This window comes from Oncorhynchus mykiss, chromosome 7 (assembly GCF_057628025.1).
Source record: "Oncorhynchus mykiss isolate SJ-2025 chromosome 7, ASM5762802v1, whole genome shotgun sequence".
NCBI lineage: Eukaryota > Metazoa > Chordata > Actinopteri > Salmoniformes > Salmonidae > Oncorhynchus > Oncorhynchus mykiss.
The window spans coordinates 33,658,639-33,676,376 of record NC_143028.1 but is presented as its reverse complement, the minus strand read 5'-3'; the positions used below and the strand labels follow the sequence as shown (position 1 = coordinate 33,676,376).

General features: G+C 42.8%; 1 protein-coding gene and 1 long non-coding RNA gene across 4 annotated transcripts in view; one reads left to right on the top strand and one right to left on the bottom strand.

The window, feature by feature from the left end:
• The window catches only part of LOC149982517 (uncharacterized), a 305,212-nt gene that overhangs the window by 185,789 nt on the left and 101,685 nt on the right, over positions 1-17,738 (top strand). The gene's annotated exons all lie outside the window — the stretch shown is intronic.
• Positions 1,193-17,263, bottom strand: LOC110527730 (SAM pointed domain-containing Ets transcription factor). Of its 3 annotated transcripts, none has more exons than XM_021609195.3 (6): positions 16,932-17,263; positions 5,406-5,883; positions 3,803-4,000; positions 3,378-3,425; positions 3,002-3,136; positions 1,193-2,865 (listed from the first exon to the last, which is right to left on the bottom strand). In XM_021609195.3, exons 2-6 carry the CDS (start codon positions 5,869-5,871, stop codon positions 2,687-2,689), a joined length of 1,026 nt encoding a protein of 341 aa, XP_021464870.1. In that variant the 5' UTR covers positions 5,872-5,883; positions 16,932-17,263; the 3' UTR covers positions 1,193-2,686. The 3 variants fall into 3 exon arrangements, with proteins under 3 accessions (XP_021464870.1, XP_021464869.1, XP_021464871.1); XM_021609194.3 differs by having other exon boundaries at positions 16,819-17,253; XM_021609196.3 differs by lacking the exon at positions 16,932-17,263 and adding an exon at positions 7,019-7,227.

Below are 17,738 nucleotides of genomic sequence, written 5' to 3'. Positions count from 1 at the left end.
ATAAACAGCTCTGTAGGCTTCACAGTCACGATGCACAGTCAGCACACAACACTATGCTCATCATCTCTTAGCAGGATCAGATGGTGACAGCTGTTGGATCAGGGTCAGACAGCCAGGGAAGAGCAGTCTACAGAGCTCAGGTGAATTTTGCAGTGTATTATAACAATCAGTGAATGGATGACAGGGGTCTCAGCAGGAGACCTCTCGCCATTACAATAACAGGAGAGGTTAGCATTTTGACATTTGTGCATCTATAACTTTCTCACTCATCATTATTCACAATTTATTCAGGATTATTCATAATCATGGTAGCATCCACATTCATGTAGAAGTATTTAGAAACATATTCTATTCTTATTTTCAATATAAGTGACCCCAAAAGGGTCATATTCGATTTTGTGGAAATGCAGGAAATTAGTTTAAGATGTCCATAAATTCTGAGGGAGGACCTCCAGACCCCCCACCAGATTATGTCCCCCCCCACTTCTAAAACCAAAGTTGTCCCCCTGTATAAGAGATACATTTTATTACCATTTGCAGACTTAACAGACCTTAATCAGATAGTGATGGAATCATCTTGATCAGATGATGAAAGCCTCATGTTAGATAGCACAAGGTGTGAATGAGGCTTTAGTTTAGACTGGATTGTATGCTCAGACGAATATATCCAGCTAGCTGGAACTATGCAGGTTACCAAGAATGTGCTTGAGATCGTAATAATACATGGGGACAACAAGACACGAGCCGAAGTCAGCCACCTACGATTCCCCACATTGCAGCTTCTTGTCATTGTTGGTAGCTGACTGTTCAAAATCATAACACCACACGGCCATCTACCTCATCGATGCGAGCTCATTATTTCCGTGAAGTTGTCAGCCAACCCGTTTATATGTGGAACTTTTCTTCTATAAAAACCATGCTCATAAGGTTCTAAATGGAGCCTGTATGGTGCTCTAAAGAACTCGTTCCTAATGTTTTATAAAGAAGCATAAAAAAGATTCTATATAGCACCAAAAAAGGGTTCCGCTATGATTACATCCCTTTTTGGGGCAATATAGAACCCTTTTTTTTTATGGTTTCGATGTAGAACCTTCACGGAGACTGCTTCAATAAAGAACCTTTCTCAATCTCAGTGGTTCTTTGTAGAAACATACATGAGTTTTTATTCTGGATTAAAAGCCATAATATACGGTTAAAATGCAATAGTTTTTATTATTGTGTTTATTAACAAGTTCAATCAGGTGTGGTAGTTCTGGAACGGCTGGGGGTCCCTGAGGAGAGAATTGAGAACTACTGACTTAGTCAACCATTCTCAATTGACACAAGGCCATACGTGAGTCTTTCACAAGACACTGTCACTGACCATAATCATACATAACATGTAATAAATAGCGTAACACAACAGATTAGATCAAATGGAAGGACAGTCACTCACGGTTGCACAGAAAGAGCTGTGAGCAAGCCAAGTCCCAAAGTATTTGAATGAGCTGCTGCTGCTACATGTAATTTTTTTGAACCTCAAAGAACCATTGAAGGGCTCCAAGGGTTCTTTGGGTCATTATGGTTCCACATAGAACAAGCACCCTTACCAAAAACCCCTCGAGGAACCCACATTTTTTTTATTGTATACTTCATAGAATTCAACAGAATTGGTAATGATCAATTATGAGATTAGTGATGCTGCTTGTTTTCAAGAATTGAACCTGTATTGCAATGGTAAAGATGGTAGAGGATACAGTTTTTGATGTAGATATTCCTATCTATATTTTTTTGGTTACATTTCAAATAAATGCTATTACAATTAAACGCAAGCAAAAGGTACAGAGCATATGACATATATGGTAATATACAGTGGTCTGGTGCTTTCTAGATGTTTTCTACGGCAGGGTGGAAAACCAACGGCTTTTACCAGTCAGTTACAGACTTTGACTGCATGAGTTTATTATGAGGGGGTTGTTGCTGCACTCCCATTCGGGTTCAGCGAAATGCTCTATTGTAAAAGCCTTTCGGGAGAGTTCGGAAGTGTGCCATGTGAATCATGAAAAAAAAGAAAGAGTGAGCTGTTTGCCTCTCTGGGTGACAGCCAAAAGCCAGAGCTGAACCCTATAGCCGAAGCAAAACTCCTAACCACATTCCCAGAGGAATGAGTAGAACAGGCTCTGATAAACAAGCACACGCAGACTGTTCTTCGTCCTACACACAGGGACACAGCAGGTACATAATGTATAACTGTGGGCAATGGCAATTTCTCTTCCTTATGTTTGATGCCAATCAATCAATCAAATGTTGTCTTCCGGTGTTTTAAGATACGGGTTATTGATTAAATGATATAATAGGGAAAAAGACAGGCAGATCGTGCAAACGAAAAAGGCAGTTCAAAAGTTTTTTTTCTTTTTCTTTCTTTGTTGTTTTGTGGTTCTGAAGAGGAATCAGCCCGGAGAAAAAGCACTTTCATTTTAGTCTCAAGTTTCTTCTCTGCATTAAAAAAAAGCGAAATATTCATTTGCCAACTTTGACTGCTGACACTTACTGGCAAAGGCTGGCAAAGGCTATGTGTACTTACAGGGGTTGGTCAGTGCATGCTTGTTAGTTTCACCCCTTTTCAGCTTGGCGTTGGTGTAATGTACAAGTGCAAGGTGTGATCGTGTGGCCCTTTCCTTGGAGACCTCTGTCCTCCTCCGTCCCCTCATACTGGGTGGACAAACTGATAGACCAGTCTCTGGGAGACATCAGGCTTGCGGATGATGCCCTTCTTGTAGTACTGCCGTATGGAGCGGCTCAGCTTGTCGTAGTTCATCGCTGGACGGTTCTTCCTCAGTCCCCAGAGTCTCGCCACGTGAGCCGAGTCCTCGATTTTGAAAATACCTGACAGAGAGCAGAGTGAGATTAGATATGGATTACTTTGTCACTGCATTAAATTGTCATTCTCCGTCTTTAAAAAAAAAATGCTTCTGAACTAATCCCACCAGTTCTCGGCGGTCACACAGTCTGTCCTGCTCACCTTTCTCCTTGTTGAGCCAGCGGATACAGCGTCCGTAGTTGTGGGGTTTGAGGAGCAGCTCTCTGAGGAACTGCCACAAGTGGATGGGCTGGCCTGAGCATGACGAGTCTGCCTCCAACCACAGCTCCTCTCCGCCTGCACAGAGGGATGAGCTATGAACACACGCGCGCACCCCCCCCCCCCCCCCCCCCCACACACACACACATTTTCTAACAAATCTGCACTATACATGACCCTCTGGTCTTCTTCCTAGGAGCTATGAACCCACACAACTGCCACTACTCCTTCCCAAGGGCCATGAACACTGGCCCTCGAGAAATGAGATTCATGTCACTTTCTTTCCTAACAAAGCTAATAAAGTAGAGGCTAAACCTACCTGTGATTTTACTGTCTCCAACGGAACATCTCTCTTTCATCCAGGCAGCTGTAGAGAGGGAAAGAAGGGAGAGAAAGGGAGAGATGTATTGTTGTATTGTTTGAACAGAATGATAAAAGCTTCATTATCCTGAGGAGAAAACAGTAGTAAACTACAGTTTGTGCAGAATGTCTGTCTAAACCAGTCATCAGGGCCAGCCCCATGCATAAGCAACAAAAGTGGTCACTTGGGGCCCCCGCAAAAAAACATTTGTAATAATCATGGCTGAACCAGGCACGCAGAGCATGTGTTTAGGGGACCTGACCTTCAGGGGGCCCCAATTGATTTTGTTAGTCTTTCTCACTCATCTATCATATTAAAATGGCATAAGCTTAGGGCCCCCAAAAGTCTAGGGCCCTGTCAGTCATACAGCTATTATAACACACCTGACTTCCAGATGTCCAGGTGGGCGTGCAGGGTGTCTCCACACTGAGGGGACCTCTGCCTGAAGTCCTCTTCACTCATGGCACACAGGTCTTTTCCAGTGAGCTCCTGGAAGGCCTTGCCGGCCTGAGGCAGTCTATACAGGTGCTCTGTCCACAGCAACCACTTCTGGACGTTCCCCGAGCTCCACTCTATGGGGTCTGGGGATAACAGATAAGAACGGTCACAATAACACTCTATTTTGAATTGTCCCCTATACATCTATTGATGTTGAACAAATTATTAGCAAACTAGCAGTAACATTTACTGTAAATGTCAACTGCATGTCTGTTGGCCTGCAATAGGGAGGGATCTATTCAGGATAGAGGGTTACCAAAACAACCATGAACACAGTGGAGACCCTAGATGTGTGTGCTCCCCACACTGCAGAATCAGTTTATCTCTGGTCACACACACACACACACACACACACACACACACAGAGTGCAATCAAATGCTGTTAATCAGAGGCCAATTACTGTCTTCACCATAAAGTATTTATTTGCCTTGTCTTTTCTCTGCGAGCTTCGCTCTGGGTGAACTCTAATCGCAGGCGTGGCCTAGGGAGAATGGTGGTTTGCATAAGGTGGGGTACTGTTCTGTTGTGTACAATCATTTTCATCAGTTGAAACGCACCACGAGACTACATTTTGGATACAGTGGTAGCAGCAGGAGGAGAAAAAGTAGGGTCTCTGTGATGAAAGGGTGTGACTGACAGAAGACATCTTACAATACACACAGTACTGTATGCCCTTGACCTGCTGTTTGCTTTGCCAGTTGAACAGACCTCACCCATGCACTGTGTACACGGCTGTTGGCAGGCAAGCAGTACCGTCATTCCCACTAGGTCCTGTTGGGTATTTGTTAAACACATGCAAAGGTTGGGATTATACAGATCCTGGAGCAAACAAGCATGACTTGCGTCAGCGAGACATAGTTCATCATTAAGAGCTGTCATCCATCTCATTATCATCTTGCGGCAGGCAGATTCTGCAGATGTGTCTGCTCTGAATCAATATATCAATACCTTGTGTCAACACCTGATTGGACAGTATGCATGAATAGGCTAGAATGAATGGCTCTGGTGTTTTTCATGCTCATGAAAGGGAGACAGGATCATGCAGTAGAGGCAGCCATAGATGAAGAATTAGGAAAAAGTGTAAAGTCCCTCAGTCCACGGACTATGGCTCATCAAGCCTAGTGGTTGGAGCATTGGGCAAGTAACCGCTGGATCGAATCCTCAAGCTGACAAGGTAAATATCTGTCCCCGGGCGACGAAGATGTGGATGCCCCCCCCCCCCCCCGCACCTATCTGATTCAGAGGAAGACACGTTTCAAAGGCGGAAGACACGTTTCAGTTGTACAGTTGTACTGTATTCAGTTGTACATCCCCCTTTCCCTTTTCCAAAATATGGACGGCACAGAACGCTGATGTGACAAGGATCAATTAATCCTACATAGAATCGGTACCCAACACAAGACATATCTTTAAACAGGAATGTCTATTCTACTAACTCCACTAATTCTAGCACGAGAGTGGTCGTTTGCTATTGTAACAGTACCTACCTGGGATGATGTTGAGCAGCTTGCAGGCCGTCTCGATGTCCTTCAGCACCTCCCCGACCACCATGCTTTGGACCTGCTCCAGGGATCGCTCCTCCTCCTGGCCCTCCAGCCCCGGTGAGAGCCCCAGGGCCTGGCTGTCGATGACGGGGCACTGCTCTGGCTCCTCACGGTGCTCGGTCCTGGTTATGGGAAGAGGCACGGGACAAGCCTGACCCGAGGAAGCCTCGGTCACCTTCACCAGCCAGGTGGAGTCCTCGGTGAAGAGCATGTCGAAGCAGGACAGGTGGAGGCCCGGAAGGCCGCGATGCTCAAGAGCCTCCATGCAGGGCTTGGTGTCCTCCATCTCCCAGGCCATACCAGCTTCTGCACCTGTCCTGTCTCCCAAGGGGCTTTCAGGCAGACCTAGGCGGGATGGAAACAATGGGCTGCTGCCCTCTGATGATAGACTCTCCCCTGGACTCGACATGGCTGCTGCCTCCTTGTGAGGGAAGAAGAATGGATATTTAGTTTACAATAGTCATAAAGATTTGCCAATTTCAAGAATGTGATAGTACCAACAGTATTTCCTATTTGATATGTTAATATATTGTGTGTGTGGAGATCAGTGGTGTAAAGTACTTAAGTACAAATACTTAAGTACTACTTAAGTAGTGTTTTGGGGTATCTGTACTTCACTTTACTATTCATATTTTTAGCAACATTTACTTTTACTTCACTACATTCGTAAAGAAAATTACTTTTTACTTCATACATTTTCCCCTACACCCAAAAGTACTTGTTACATTTCGACAGGAAAAGGTCCAATTCACACACTTATCAAGAGAACATCCCTGGCCATATCTACTGCCTCTGATCTGGCGGACTAGGTAAACACAAATGCTTTGTTTGAAATAATGTCTGAGTGATGGCGTGTGCCCCTGACTATCCGTCAATAAAAATAATTTTAAAAGATTAATAAGGAACTTTTTAATTATTTATACTTTTACTTTTGATACTTAAGTACATTTTAGCAATTCCATTTACAGTTGATACTTAAATATATTTAAAACCAAATACGTTTTTTTACTTTTACTCAAGTGGTATCTTACTGGATGACTTTCACTTTTACTTGAGTCATTTTATATCAAGGTATCTTTACCTTTACTCAAGTACGACAATTGAGTACTTTTTCCACCACTAGTGGAGATACAGGGCATTGACCACATTCACATAGTTCATGACGGGATAATGAAAACCAGCCGTTTGCCATCAAACTTGGTATGATCCTGCAACACCTGTGTGCTATGTGGATAATTATCTGACAACTTCCCATAGCCAACTTGTTGACCCAGGGTAAACAAGTGTTTCTTCATTTGCGTGGGAATGAGCAGAATCAAGCTCTAGTTCTCTTTCATATATCCAATTCAGTTTGATGTAAGACTGGAAAACATGAATACTTATTTCACTGAAAACCTTGTAAAGAAAGTGTAACCAGTGACCTACGTGAACATCCTGATAGCCAAACTGTAATAACCTCTTGGAATTAGTCAAATTTGACTAAGAAGTATTCTTTTTTTTTTAAAACAACATTATACAGTAGATGATGTTCTTGCAGTAAATCAAAAGCACAGTACCTTCAAGAAACTATACCTTCGCGCCCAAAGCTCCGGCTGCTAAACGTGCAACAGTTTCGAAAACGTTAAGAAAGCCCATCAGAGGGACTGCGGGTGTGACTCCTCCAGAGTGATGCACAGTGAACAGAACAGAAACTGAGGTGAGAGCATGTTTGCAGAGGCTCTTTAAATGTGTCCTGAGTCAAGTGAAGACACAGGGGGAATGACCCTTTAGAGAGTGCACAGAACCAGCAGGGCAGACATGGGGCAAAATGGATTGCACTGAGTCTCTTACTTGTGGGTCAGTGGCCCAGAATGGGTGGTGACTTGGGGGTAGGTGACTTGTATTGAGGCCTAAAGCGGTACGACCGCCTGCCTTTTCCTTTCAAGGTGCCGTCTCCACAGCCCTCTGGCTCCACTGTCAGCTGGAATTTTTAATCAAATGAAAGAAAGATAGTGTGGAGGAGAAGACACCTCAAATGTAGTATGACGGTGGGCCAGTGTTGTTGTCTGCTAAGGAACAGTCCCATAAGAATATTTGGAGGAATTTGTACTTCTTGTGTCAATTCACTCTGTTTACGTACACGCTGGTTTCAAGGGTTTTGCCCTGCCTCGTGTAAAGCGGCCCAAAGTTATTCCTCACCATGTGACCTGAACAGGAAAAACGCCTTTCCTTAGAAACTTTCCACACAGCTGCAATACGACTGGCATCAGAGTGGCATCCTAAGTCAACATCAGAGGTTGTCAGCTGTACCACTGACCAGTGTAATCTCAGGATGACCTCACTTATGGTTCACAGTGGCTACCTGCTGCCACAGGTGGTAAATGGGAAGAAACGTAGCTGTCATAGAGACAGGGGTTATCAGTAGTTGTGCCGTGGTAAAAGACGCCTGCTATCGCACAGCACATGTTCAAGGAGAGACATGGTTTGTTTGCCCAGATAGACTGTAAGCCACTGTTTTCATAAAACAACTATAACACTATTGTACCACACCCAGCAACTGCAATCCAAACCATCTATATTTATGTTGATCAATTGTTCCACTTGGTATATGGTTGTTTTTCAAAGAAACTAAGAAAGTGATTGAACTGATCAGACTTTGAATATTCCTTGGGGTGAGGATAAGGCTACTTTAGCGTTGCAACAATGATCCTTGCGGGAACACAGTTGACAGACTGTACCAGTCCTATTAACCCTAAAGGAAATTAAGTTATCCTCTCCAAAAGAGCCCTCCTCTCTCTCTCTCTATCTCTCTATTCTCCACATCTCCAAACCCCTCCCCATTCCTCCTTTTATCTCCCAATTTCCCGCTAAGGGTCTGGGGATAACCCAATGTCTCTTCTCTTCATCAGGAGTCAGATTAAAAAGCGCCAGGCGGTGTACCGGCCAGCCTGCTGTGTGTCCACTCTCCTCTGTAACAGCTTGCGCTAAGCCCATTAGCCCGGCAAATTTAGCCACATTAGCTTTTTCCAAAAGGGGAGGGGACGAGAGAAAGAGGCACAAACATGCTCCCCAGGGGAAGGATTAAGGGCCTGACTGATCTCTAAATGAGTTCGGTCAAGACGGTGATATTCATTTCGGGAGAATTAGGCTTCGCTTCGACACACAGTCAGATGAACCATAGCCATGAAGGCAGCCATCCTCCCTGGTAACCATTTAACCACTTTTTATTTATCTTTCTTATATTTCTTTTGACATTCTCTGTATCAAGCCTGCTTGTAATCAAAGCATGGATGAGTCTCTCTGTATCAGACTGAGAAATGAAACAGCAGCACCATGGCAATGTTCCTCAGGTGGTAACATTTTGGTCACATTCCTAACGTGTGATTCACAATTGTGTTCAGAATCTAAAATAACACCTAGGTTTTTTACCTGGTGTTTTATCTTTATTGCCAGTGAATTCAAATGTGCGGCTAGATTCCCTCACTGTGCTTGGTGACAAAGAAATGTAAAGTTGTGTATCGTCTGTGTAGCAGTGAAAATCAATGCTGTGCTTTCTGATAACACTGCCATTTTTTCAGGAACAGGAGTTGAATACCCTGACTGCTATATATTCTGTAAAACAACTCTTGAAACAAAAGAGTGCATCAGTAATAGATATAGGGAGACACAACTGTCACCAGATTTCACTTGTTGAGTCCTCTCCCTGTGCACTTCCAAAGAAAGGGCTCCCTTGTTTGATTTTGGAGTTAAAGAAGTATATACAGTCAGGTGTGACTGTTTGCTGTGTGTGTATGGTTTAAAGAGAGATTTGGGGCTCTATTCAATCAGATCTTCTTTAGTCGACATCTGCATAGCGGATGCAACAGCTGTCAAATCCACAAGAGGCTCCTGGCATTATACCTAAAGCGGGCATTGCCATTAGCAGCACGGAGTCGCATTATGAGAAATCCAATGCAGCCTTGTTCAAAGTGTTCAAAGTTTGAACACTACACTAAACTGAGATGTAGGATTATCTACACCTCCATTAGGCTGATGGAAAAAAAATGTTTGTATAGCCTTCTTCTCCCCAATTTTGTGATATTCAATTGGGATGCAATTATGATCTTGTCTCATCGCTGCAACTCCCCAACGGGCTTGGGAGATGGAGAAGGTTGAGTAATGCATCCCCCGAAACATGACCCACCAAGCAGCGCTTCTTAACACCCGTCCGCTTAACCCGGAAACCAGCCGCACCTACATTTAAATGTGTCTACCATGTCCACAGTGTGTCTGGATTCCCTTTTCCCGCGGTACATTCAAATGCCAGTATGCATTCTACAAATGGCGGAATAGGCAAAACATGATAATAACGCAATAACAACTGATGGGAGTAGCTAAATACTGTTGCTAACTAACTTGGGGTCCCAAGTGGCACAGTGGTCTAAAGCACTGCATCAAGGTGTCACTATAGAAACGCTGCTTCGAATTCAGGCTGTATTGGGTGCCCCATAGGACGGTGCACAATTGGCCCAGCGTTGTCCGGGTTTGGCTGGTATAGGCGGTCATTATAAATAAGAATTTGTTCTTAACTGACTTGCGTAGTCAAAGGTTAAATAAAAACATTTAAAATATGTAAACTAGCCAGCTGACATCTGTAGCAAGCAATGCTAAAGGGATTGCGAATGGGTTAGCATAACTCTAGCCAAATAATTCTAGGAACGTATTTCCTCCATTCGGTCGCAAAACACCGTCTTCTGCAGACTAGTGGGAGTAGTGATGATGACATCATCCACTGTATGGGCTTTCCAATTGTGTCCAGACTGAGAAGAAAACCGAACACAATGCATACCTGACAGCCTCATGAAGTGGTCAGCCAGCTCTAAACACAATCAGACCACAAAGTGACTTTTGTGCGTCTAGACCCGTCTTTTCAATGCGTTCTTCGTATTCTGATAGTGGAAGTCGTGTGTAAGTGTCAAGTGTAGACATGACCTTAGTGAACGGTTTCTTTGTGTGCCTCGCTGTTTTGCAGTTGTTGTAACATGGGACCATTTTCACCTGTAATGCAGGTGCATTGGCATCAGGCCAGGTTCTTCAGAGAGGAACACCCTTTTGAGTGGGTGGCTACAGTTACCTATAGGGGTGTGCCAACCTGAAAATACTGGTATTCATAATCGTAGGACTATTAGTAATTGACAGTTAATAGTTGGATCGGATGATACTTGTGATCGGAAAACACACAAGTGTTTTAATATGCCTAAAATAGATGTTGGCAAAATACCAATCTCTCTGCGAAATAAACTGCAGATTATGAGCAGCGCGTGGAGGGGTTTGTGTCCTCAATTTGCAGCAAGCAGTTTGCTGTCACTCATTCAGAATGCGCATCCACGTTTAATCTTTTCTCCGTACCCTCGCCCCGCTTCCGTTAGATACAGTACACTGCACATTGATAGCTTGAGCAAACGTCCTACCCATTTGATTTATCATAGCAGCAGGAAGCAGCAAGAAATGATCAGACCGAAACATGCAAGGAGAAGTGGTTAGTTGAAAATACGAGGCGAATCCAGTGGATTTAGAAATACAGTTTAGCTCTATCCAATCAGAGCAGCTAGATCAACGTACCAGTTGAGTTATTTAGACCACGTAGCACCTTGCATTTTATTGAAAGATCTGAACCGGGTCTGGTAACCGAAACGTACTTTTTCCCCGATCACGGATAGGCTAATAACAAAAAAATATTAGCCTACCGATTGCCCATATCTGTTAAAGTACTTGTTTTGTCCGATTAGGCTACTCGGCACACCATACTTTTGGCCTTTTCCAAATGCTCACATAACACTCAATCTTGACAGAATATTATCCTTACAGAACTACACACGCACGTTTTGAGTGTTTAGTGCTATTGAGCAGCTGTACCCTTAATATTTCCTATCTCTAAAGAGGCCGTTGCTACATGCTCAAGTGCTGTGGTGTTATGGTTTGGGTAGCAGCCAAACCAAACCATTGTCACTTTTCTGATAAATGTACAGTGCCTTCAGAAAGTATTCACACCCCTTAACCTTTTTCACACATTGTTGTGTTACAGCCTGAATTTAAAATGGATTACATTTAGATGTTTTTGTCACTGGCCTACACACACAACCACATAATATCAAAATGGAATTATGCTTTTGTCTACATTTTTTACAAGTTTATAAAAATGTTTAATCTGAAATATCTTGAGTCAATAAGTATTCAACGCCTTTGTTACGGCAAGCCTGAATAAGTTGAGTAAAAATGTGCTTAAAAACTGTTAGGATCCGCCCCTTTTTTACATTTTCGCCTAAAATGACATACCCAAATCTAACTGCCTGCAACTCAGGCCCTGAAGCAAGGATATGCATATTCTAGGTACCATTTGAAAGGAAACACTTTGACGTTTGTGGAAATGTGAAAGGAATGTAGGAGAATATAACACAATAGATCTGGTAAAAGATAATACAAAAAAACAACAAAAAATGTTATTTTGTATTTTCTTTGTACCATCATCTTTGAAATGCAAGTGAAAGGCCATAATGTATTATTCCAGCCCAGATGCAATTTAGATGTTGGCCTCTAGATGACAGCAGTGTATGTGCAAACTTTTAGACTGATCCAATGAACTATTGCATTTATGTTCAAAATGTTGTCTCAAGACTGCTCAAATGTGCCTAATTTGTTTATTATTAACTTTTCAAGTTCAAAACTGTGCACTCTCCTCAAACACCAAGGAAGTGAAAAAGCAAGCCAAGTTAACAAACAGATTCCCGACCATTTCGAATCCCACCGTACCTTCTCCACTATGCAATCTGGTTTCAGAGCTGGTCATGGGTGCACCTCAGCCACGCTCAAGGTCCTAAATTATATCATAACCGTCATCGATAAGAGACATTACTGTGCAGCCGTATTCATCGACCTGGCCAAGGCTTTCGACTCTGTTGAGCACCACATTCTTATTGGCAGACTCAACAGCCTTGGTTTCTCAAATGATTGCCTCGCCTTGTTCACCAACTACTTCTCTGATAGAGTTCAGTGTGTCAAGTCTGTTGTCCGGACCTCTGGCATTCTGTATGGGGGTGCCAGAAGGTTCAATTCTCGGGCCGACTCTCTTCTCTGTATACATCAATGATATCGCTCTTGCTGCTGGTGATTCTCTGATCCACCTCTACGCAGACGACACCATTCTGTATACTTCTGGCCCTTCTTTGGACACTGTGTTAACTAACCTCCAGACGAGCTTCAATGCCATACAACTCTCCCGTGGCCTCCAACTAATCTTAAATGCAAGTAAAACTAAATGCATGCTATTCAACCGATCACTGCACACACCTGCCCACCCGTCCAGCATCACTACTCTGGAGGGCTCCGACTTAGAATATGTGGATAACTAAAAATACCTAGGTGTCTGGTTAGACTGTAAACTCTCCTTCCAGACTCACATTAAGCATCCCCTATCCAAAACTAAATCTAGAATCAGCTTCCTATTTCGCAACAAAGCATCATTCACTCATGCTGCCAAACATACCCTCGTAAAACTGACCATCCTACCGATCCTCGACTTCGCCGATGTCATTTATAAAATAGCCTCCAACACTCTACTCAACAAATTGGATGCAGTCTATCACAGTGCCATCCGTTTTGTCACCAAAGCCCCATATACTACCCACAACTGCGACCTGTACGCTCTCGTTGGCTGGCATTTGCTTCATACTCTTCACCAAACCCACTGACTCCAGGTCATCTACAACTCTCTGCTAGGTAAAGCCCCGCCTTATCTCAGCTCACTGGTCACCATAGCAGCACCCACTCATAGCATGCCCTCCAGCAGGTATATTTCACTGGTTACCCCCAAAGCCAATTCCTCCTTTGGCCGCCTTTCCTTCCAGTTCTCTGCTGCCAATGACTGGAACAAACTGCAAAAATCACTGAAGCTGGAGACTCATATCTCCCTCACTAGCTTTAAGCACCAGCTGTCTGAGCAGCTCACAGATCACTGCACCTGTACGTAGCCCATCTGTAAACAGCCCATCCAACTCCCTCATCCCCATACTGTATTTATTTATCTTGCTCCTTTGCACCCCAGTATCTCTACTTGCACATTCATCTTCTGTACATCTACCATTCCAGTGTTGAATTGATATAGTGTAATTACTTCGCCACCATAGCCTATTTCTTGCCTTATTTATTGCCTTATCTTACCTCATTTGCACTCACTGTATCTAGACTTTTTGTTTTCTTTTTATCAACTGTATTATTGACTGTATGTTTTGTTTATTCCATGTGTAACTCTGTGTTGTTGTATGTGTCGAACTGCTATGCTTTATCTTGGCCAGGTCGCAGTTGCAAATGAGAACTTGTTCTCAACTAGTCTACCTGGTTAAGGTGAAAAACAAAAACAAAACAAAAAACAATAGCATGGTAATCTTTTACTGTAATAGCTACTGTAAATTGGACAGTACAGTTAGATTAACAAGAATTTAAGCTTTCTGCCAATATCAGATAAATCTATGTCCTGGGAAATTGTATTGTTAGTTACAACCTCATGCTAATCGCATTAGCCTACATTAGCTCAACCGTCCCGTGGAAGGTACACTGATCCCGAAGAAGTTTTAAGAAGTCACATAATAAGTGGCATGGACTCACTTTGTGTGCAATAATGGCGTTTAACATGATTTTTGAATGACTACCCTATCTCTGTACCCCACACATACAATTATCTGTAAGGTCCCTCGGTCGAGCAGTGCATTTCAAACACAGATTCAACCACAAAGACCAGGGAGGTTTTTCAATACCTCGCAAAAAGATGGGTAAAAAATGGGTAAAAAAAACAAACATTGAATACCCCTTTGAGCATAGTGGTCATTAACTACACGTTGGATCGTGCATCAATACACCCAGTCACTTCAAAGATACAGGTGTCCTTGCTAACTCAGTTGCCAGAGAGGAAGGAAACCGCTCAGGTATTTCACCATGACGCAAATTGTGACTTTAAAACAGTTACAGAGTGTAATGGCTGTGATAGGATAAAACTGAGGATATAGTTACTTCACAATACTAACCTAATTGACAGAGGGAAAAGAAGGAAGTCGATACATAATAAAAATATTCCCAAACCTGTTTGCAACCATTTACTAAAGTAGTACTGCAAACAATGTGGTACAGCAATTCACTTTTTGTCCTGAAAACAAAGTGTTACATTTGGTGCCAATCCAATACAACAGATTACTGAGTACCACTCTCCATATCTTCAAGCACTGTGGTGGCTGCATCATGTTATGGAGATGCTTGAAATCGTTAAGGACTGGGGAGTTTTTCAGGATAAAAAATAAACGGAATGGAGCTAAGCACAGGCATAATCCTAGAGGAAAACCTGGTTCAGTCTGCTAGTAGATTAATTCACCTTTCAGCAGGACAATAACCTAAAACATAAGGCCAAATCTACACTGGAGACAGTGATTGCTCCTGGGTGGCCGAGTTACAGTTTGGACTTAAATCTGCTTGAAAATCTATGGCAAGATCTGAAAATAGTTGTCTAGCAATGATAAACAACCAATTTGACAGAGCTTAATGAATTTTGAAAAGAATAAAGGGAAAATATTGCGCAATCCAGGTGTGGAAAGCTCTTAGAAAGAAAGACTCACAGCTGTCATCGCTGCCAAATGTAATTCTAACATGCATTGACTCAGGGGTTTGAATACTCAAGATACATTGGTGTTTCATGTGTTTTTTATAAATGTTAGAATATTTCTTCCACTTGGACATTAAAGTATTTTGTGTAGATCGTTGACAAAAAAAATCACAATTTAATCTATTTTAATCCCACTTTGTAACACAATAAAATGTGGAAAGAGTCAAGGGGTGTGAATACATTCTGAAGGCACTGTAAATCCATCAGGCACCTGTGCCATTCTGGTCGTCCACCAGGGGAGGGTTTTGGATAATGCCATATTTCTCGTTTTTATTACCTCAGGGAATCCTTCACTATCTATAATTGGCAAGATACCTTTCATGTAATGGCAGATAAATTGGTCTGTGGTCATATTTGTGATCAGTCCCCTCCTTTATTCCTTTATTCCCTGTTCCCTCATGACTGCACGGCCAGGCACGACTCCAACACCATCATCATTTGGGGTGGCAGGGTAGCCTAGTGGTTAGAGTGTTGGACTAGTAACTGGAAGGTTGCAAGTTCAAACCCCCGAGCTGACAAGGTATAAATCTGTTGTTCTGCCCCTGAACAGGCAGTTAACCCACTAGGCCGTCATTGAAAATAAGAATTTGTTCTTAACTGACTTGCCTAGTTAAATAAAATTATGTTTGCGGATGACACAGCATTGGTAGGCCTGATCACTGACAATGACGAGATAGCCTATAGGGAGGAGGTCAGAGACATGTGGTGCCAGGACAACAATCTATATGGCAACTGCACGGCCTTCGACCGCAAGGCACTACAGAGGGTAGTGTGAACGGCCCAGTACATCCCTGCCATCCAGGACCTCTATACCAGGTGGTGACAGAGGAAGGCCCTAAAAATTGTCAAAGTCACCACCCTAGTCATAGACTGTCTGCTACCACACAGCAAGCGGTACCGGAGCACCAAGTCTAGGTCCTAGAGGCTTCTAAACAGCTTCTACCCAAGCCATAAGACTCCTGGACACCTAATCAAATGGCTACCAAGACTATTTGTATTGCCCCCCACCCTCTCCCCTTCTTTTACACCGCTGCTACTCTGTTGTTATCATCTATGCATTGTGTCACTTTAATAACTCTACCTACATGCACACCTCAACTAACCGGTGCCCCCGCACATTGACTCTGTACAGGTACCCACCCGCCTGTATATATTCTCGCTATTGTTATTTTACTGCTGCTTTTAAATTACTTCTTACTTTTATTTCTTATTCTTATCTGTATTTTCTTTTTAACTGCATTGTTGTTAGGGGCTCATAAGTAAGCTAAGCATTTCACTGTAAGGTCTTCAATCAAATTAAATTTGATTTGATTTGAAATTGATTGACAAACATCAGAAGTACTCAGACAGGTGCAATGTTGCAGAGTTGGAGCATACAGATTCTCTAGTACCTTTATGTTGAATAAAATACAATAAAATGAAATACCACATCGTGCTGTATGACAGGAAATTATGATATTTTATCAGCATTAGAGCTGCATCTTTATAAAATGTAACCCCATATACCTTTGAAGTTATCTTATGGGGTAAAGTAATTTTCTTTCAGAAATGTTAAATTAAGACCAATGCAGAGCGAACAACACCTGATAAATTACTGATAAGAACACACCTTGGAGACAATTCTGTGGCTTTTTCACCCATACACACAGACTCCACAAAAAGTACATCCTGTCTACCTGTCCGACTCCTTACCTGGGCCAAGGTGTGCTGGCCTCTGGGTGGTCTCAGGCAGGGCTGAGACTGGTGCTGAGTGTAGACAATACAGGACCCCAACAGGTGTAAGGTAGACTTGTGGTGATGATTACCTCTAGTCCAGTTAGCTCAGATTCCAGTCTCTTCTGTCAGTCTGCAGGTGTCTGGTGTTTTATGATGGGCCAGGAGATGAGCCAGGCAGCCGAGCAGGCTGACAGCAGGTAGGGAGAGCAGGCCAATAAGTAACCCAGAAGACTGATGAAGAATCCTATACCTGAGGGCCTGAGGCAGTCTACTAGTCTGTGCTGGATCTTAAAAGGCGCAGACTTATAAAGGCGCAGCCCAAAAGCACACTAAGGCTAACTTATGCTATCAGTGACAATGTACCTGCTGTGGGTGTGACAGAGGGAGAGTGAGAGTGTGTGAAGGAATTCCAGTACCATTGACTGCAGGTCATATTTATACTAGGGCAGCCTTGTTTAACTAAGCACACACAGTCTGTGTGTGTGTGTGTGTGTGTGTGTGTGTGTAACACACATAACACAAAGTAATTTCTCAACCCTGTTAGTACAACGGCATCTGATCTTAGTTCAAAGTATATGGGTGTCTGAGTGTCCATGACAGCTTCCTGTTTAATCTGGAAGATTCTGTACAGGTTAAGTGAACTTTCATGGGGAAATAGACTGTACGTCATTAGAAAATGATACTTGAAAATAGTTATTTTGATGTAAAAAAAAAAATGTAGTTGTCATCTTAACTTGAATGTAGTTTGTACTTTACTCTACTTCACATGTCCAACCATCTTGGGAAATTAATTCAACATAGATATTACACTTAACAAAAATATAAACGTAACATGTAAAGGCCCATGTTTCATTAGCCAAAATAAAATATCCCAGAAATGTTCCAAACATACAAAA

Coding starts and splice junctions, on each gene's coding strand:
- LOC110527730 (XM_021609195.3), bottom strand. CDS start 5,871: ATGTCGAGTCCAGGGGAGAGTCTATCATCAGAGGGCAGCAGCCCATTG. Junction 4,001..5,405: donor GCTGCTCAACATCATCCCAG/GTAGGTACTGTT, acceptor TGTTATCCCCAG/ACCCCATAGAGTGGAGCTCG. Junction 3,426..3,802: donor CCTGGACATCTGGAAGTCAG/GTGTGTTATAAT, acceptor CCCTCTCTACAG/CTGCCTGGATGAAAGAGAGA.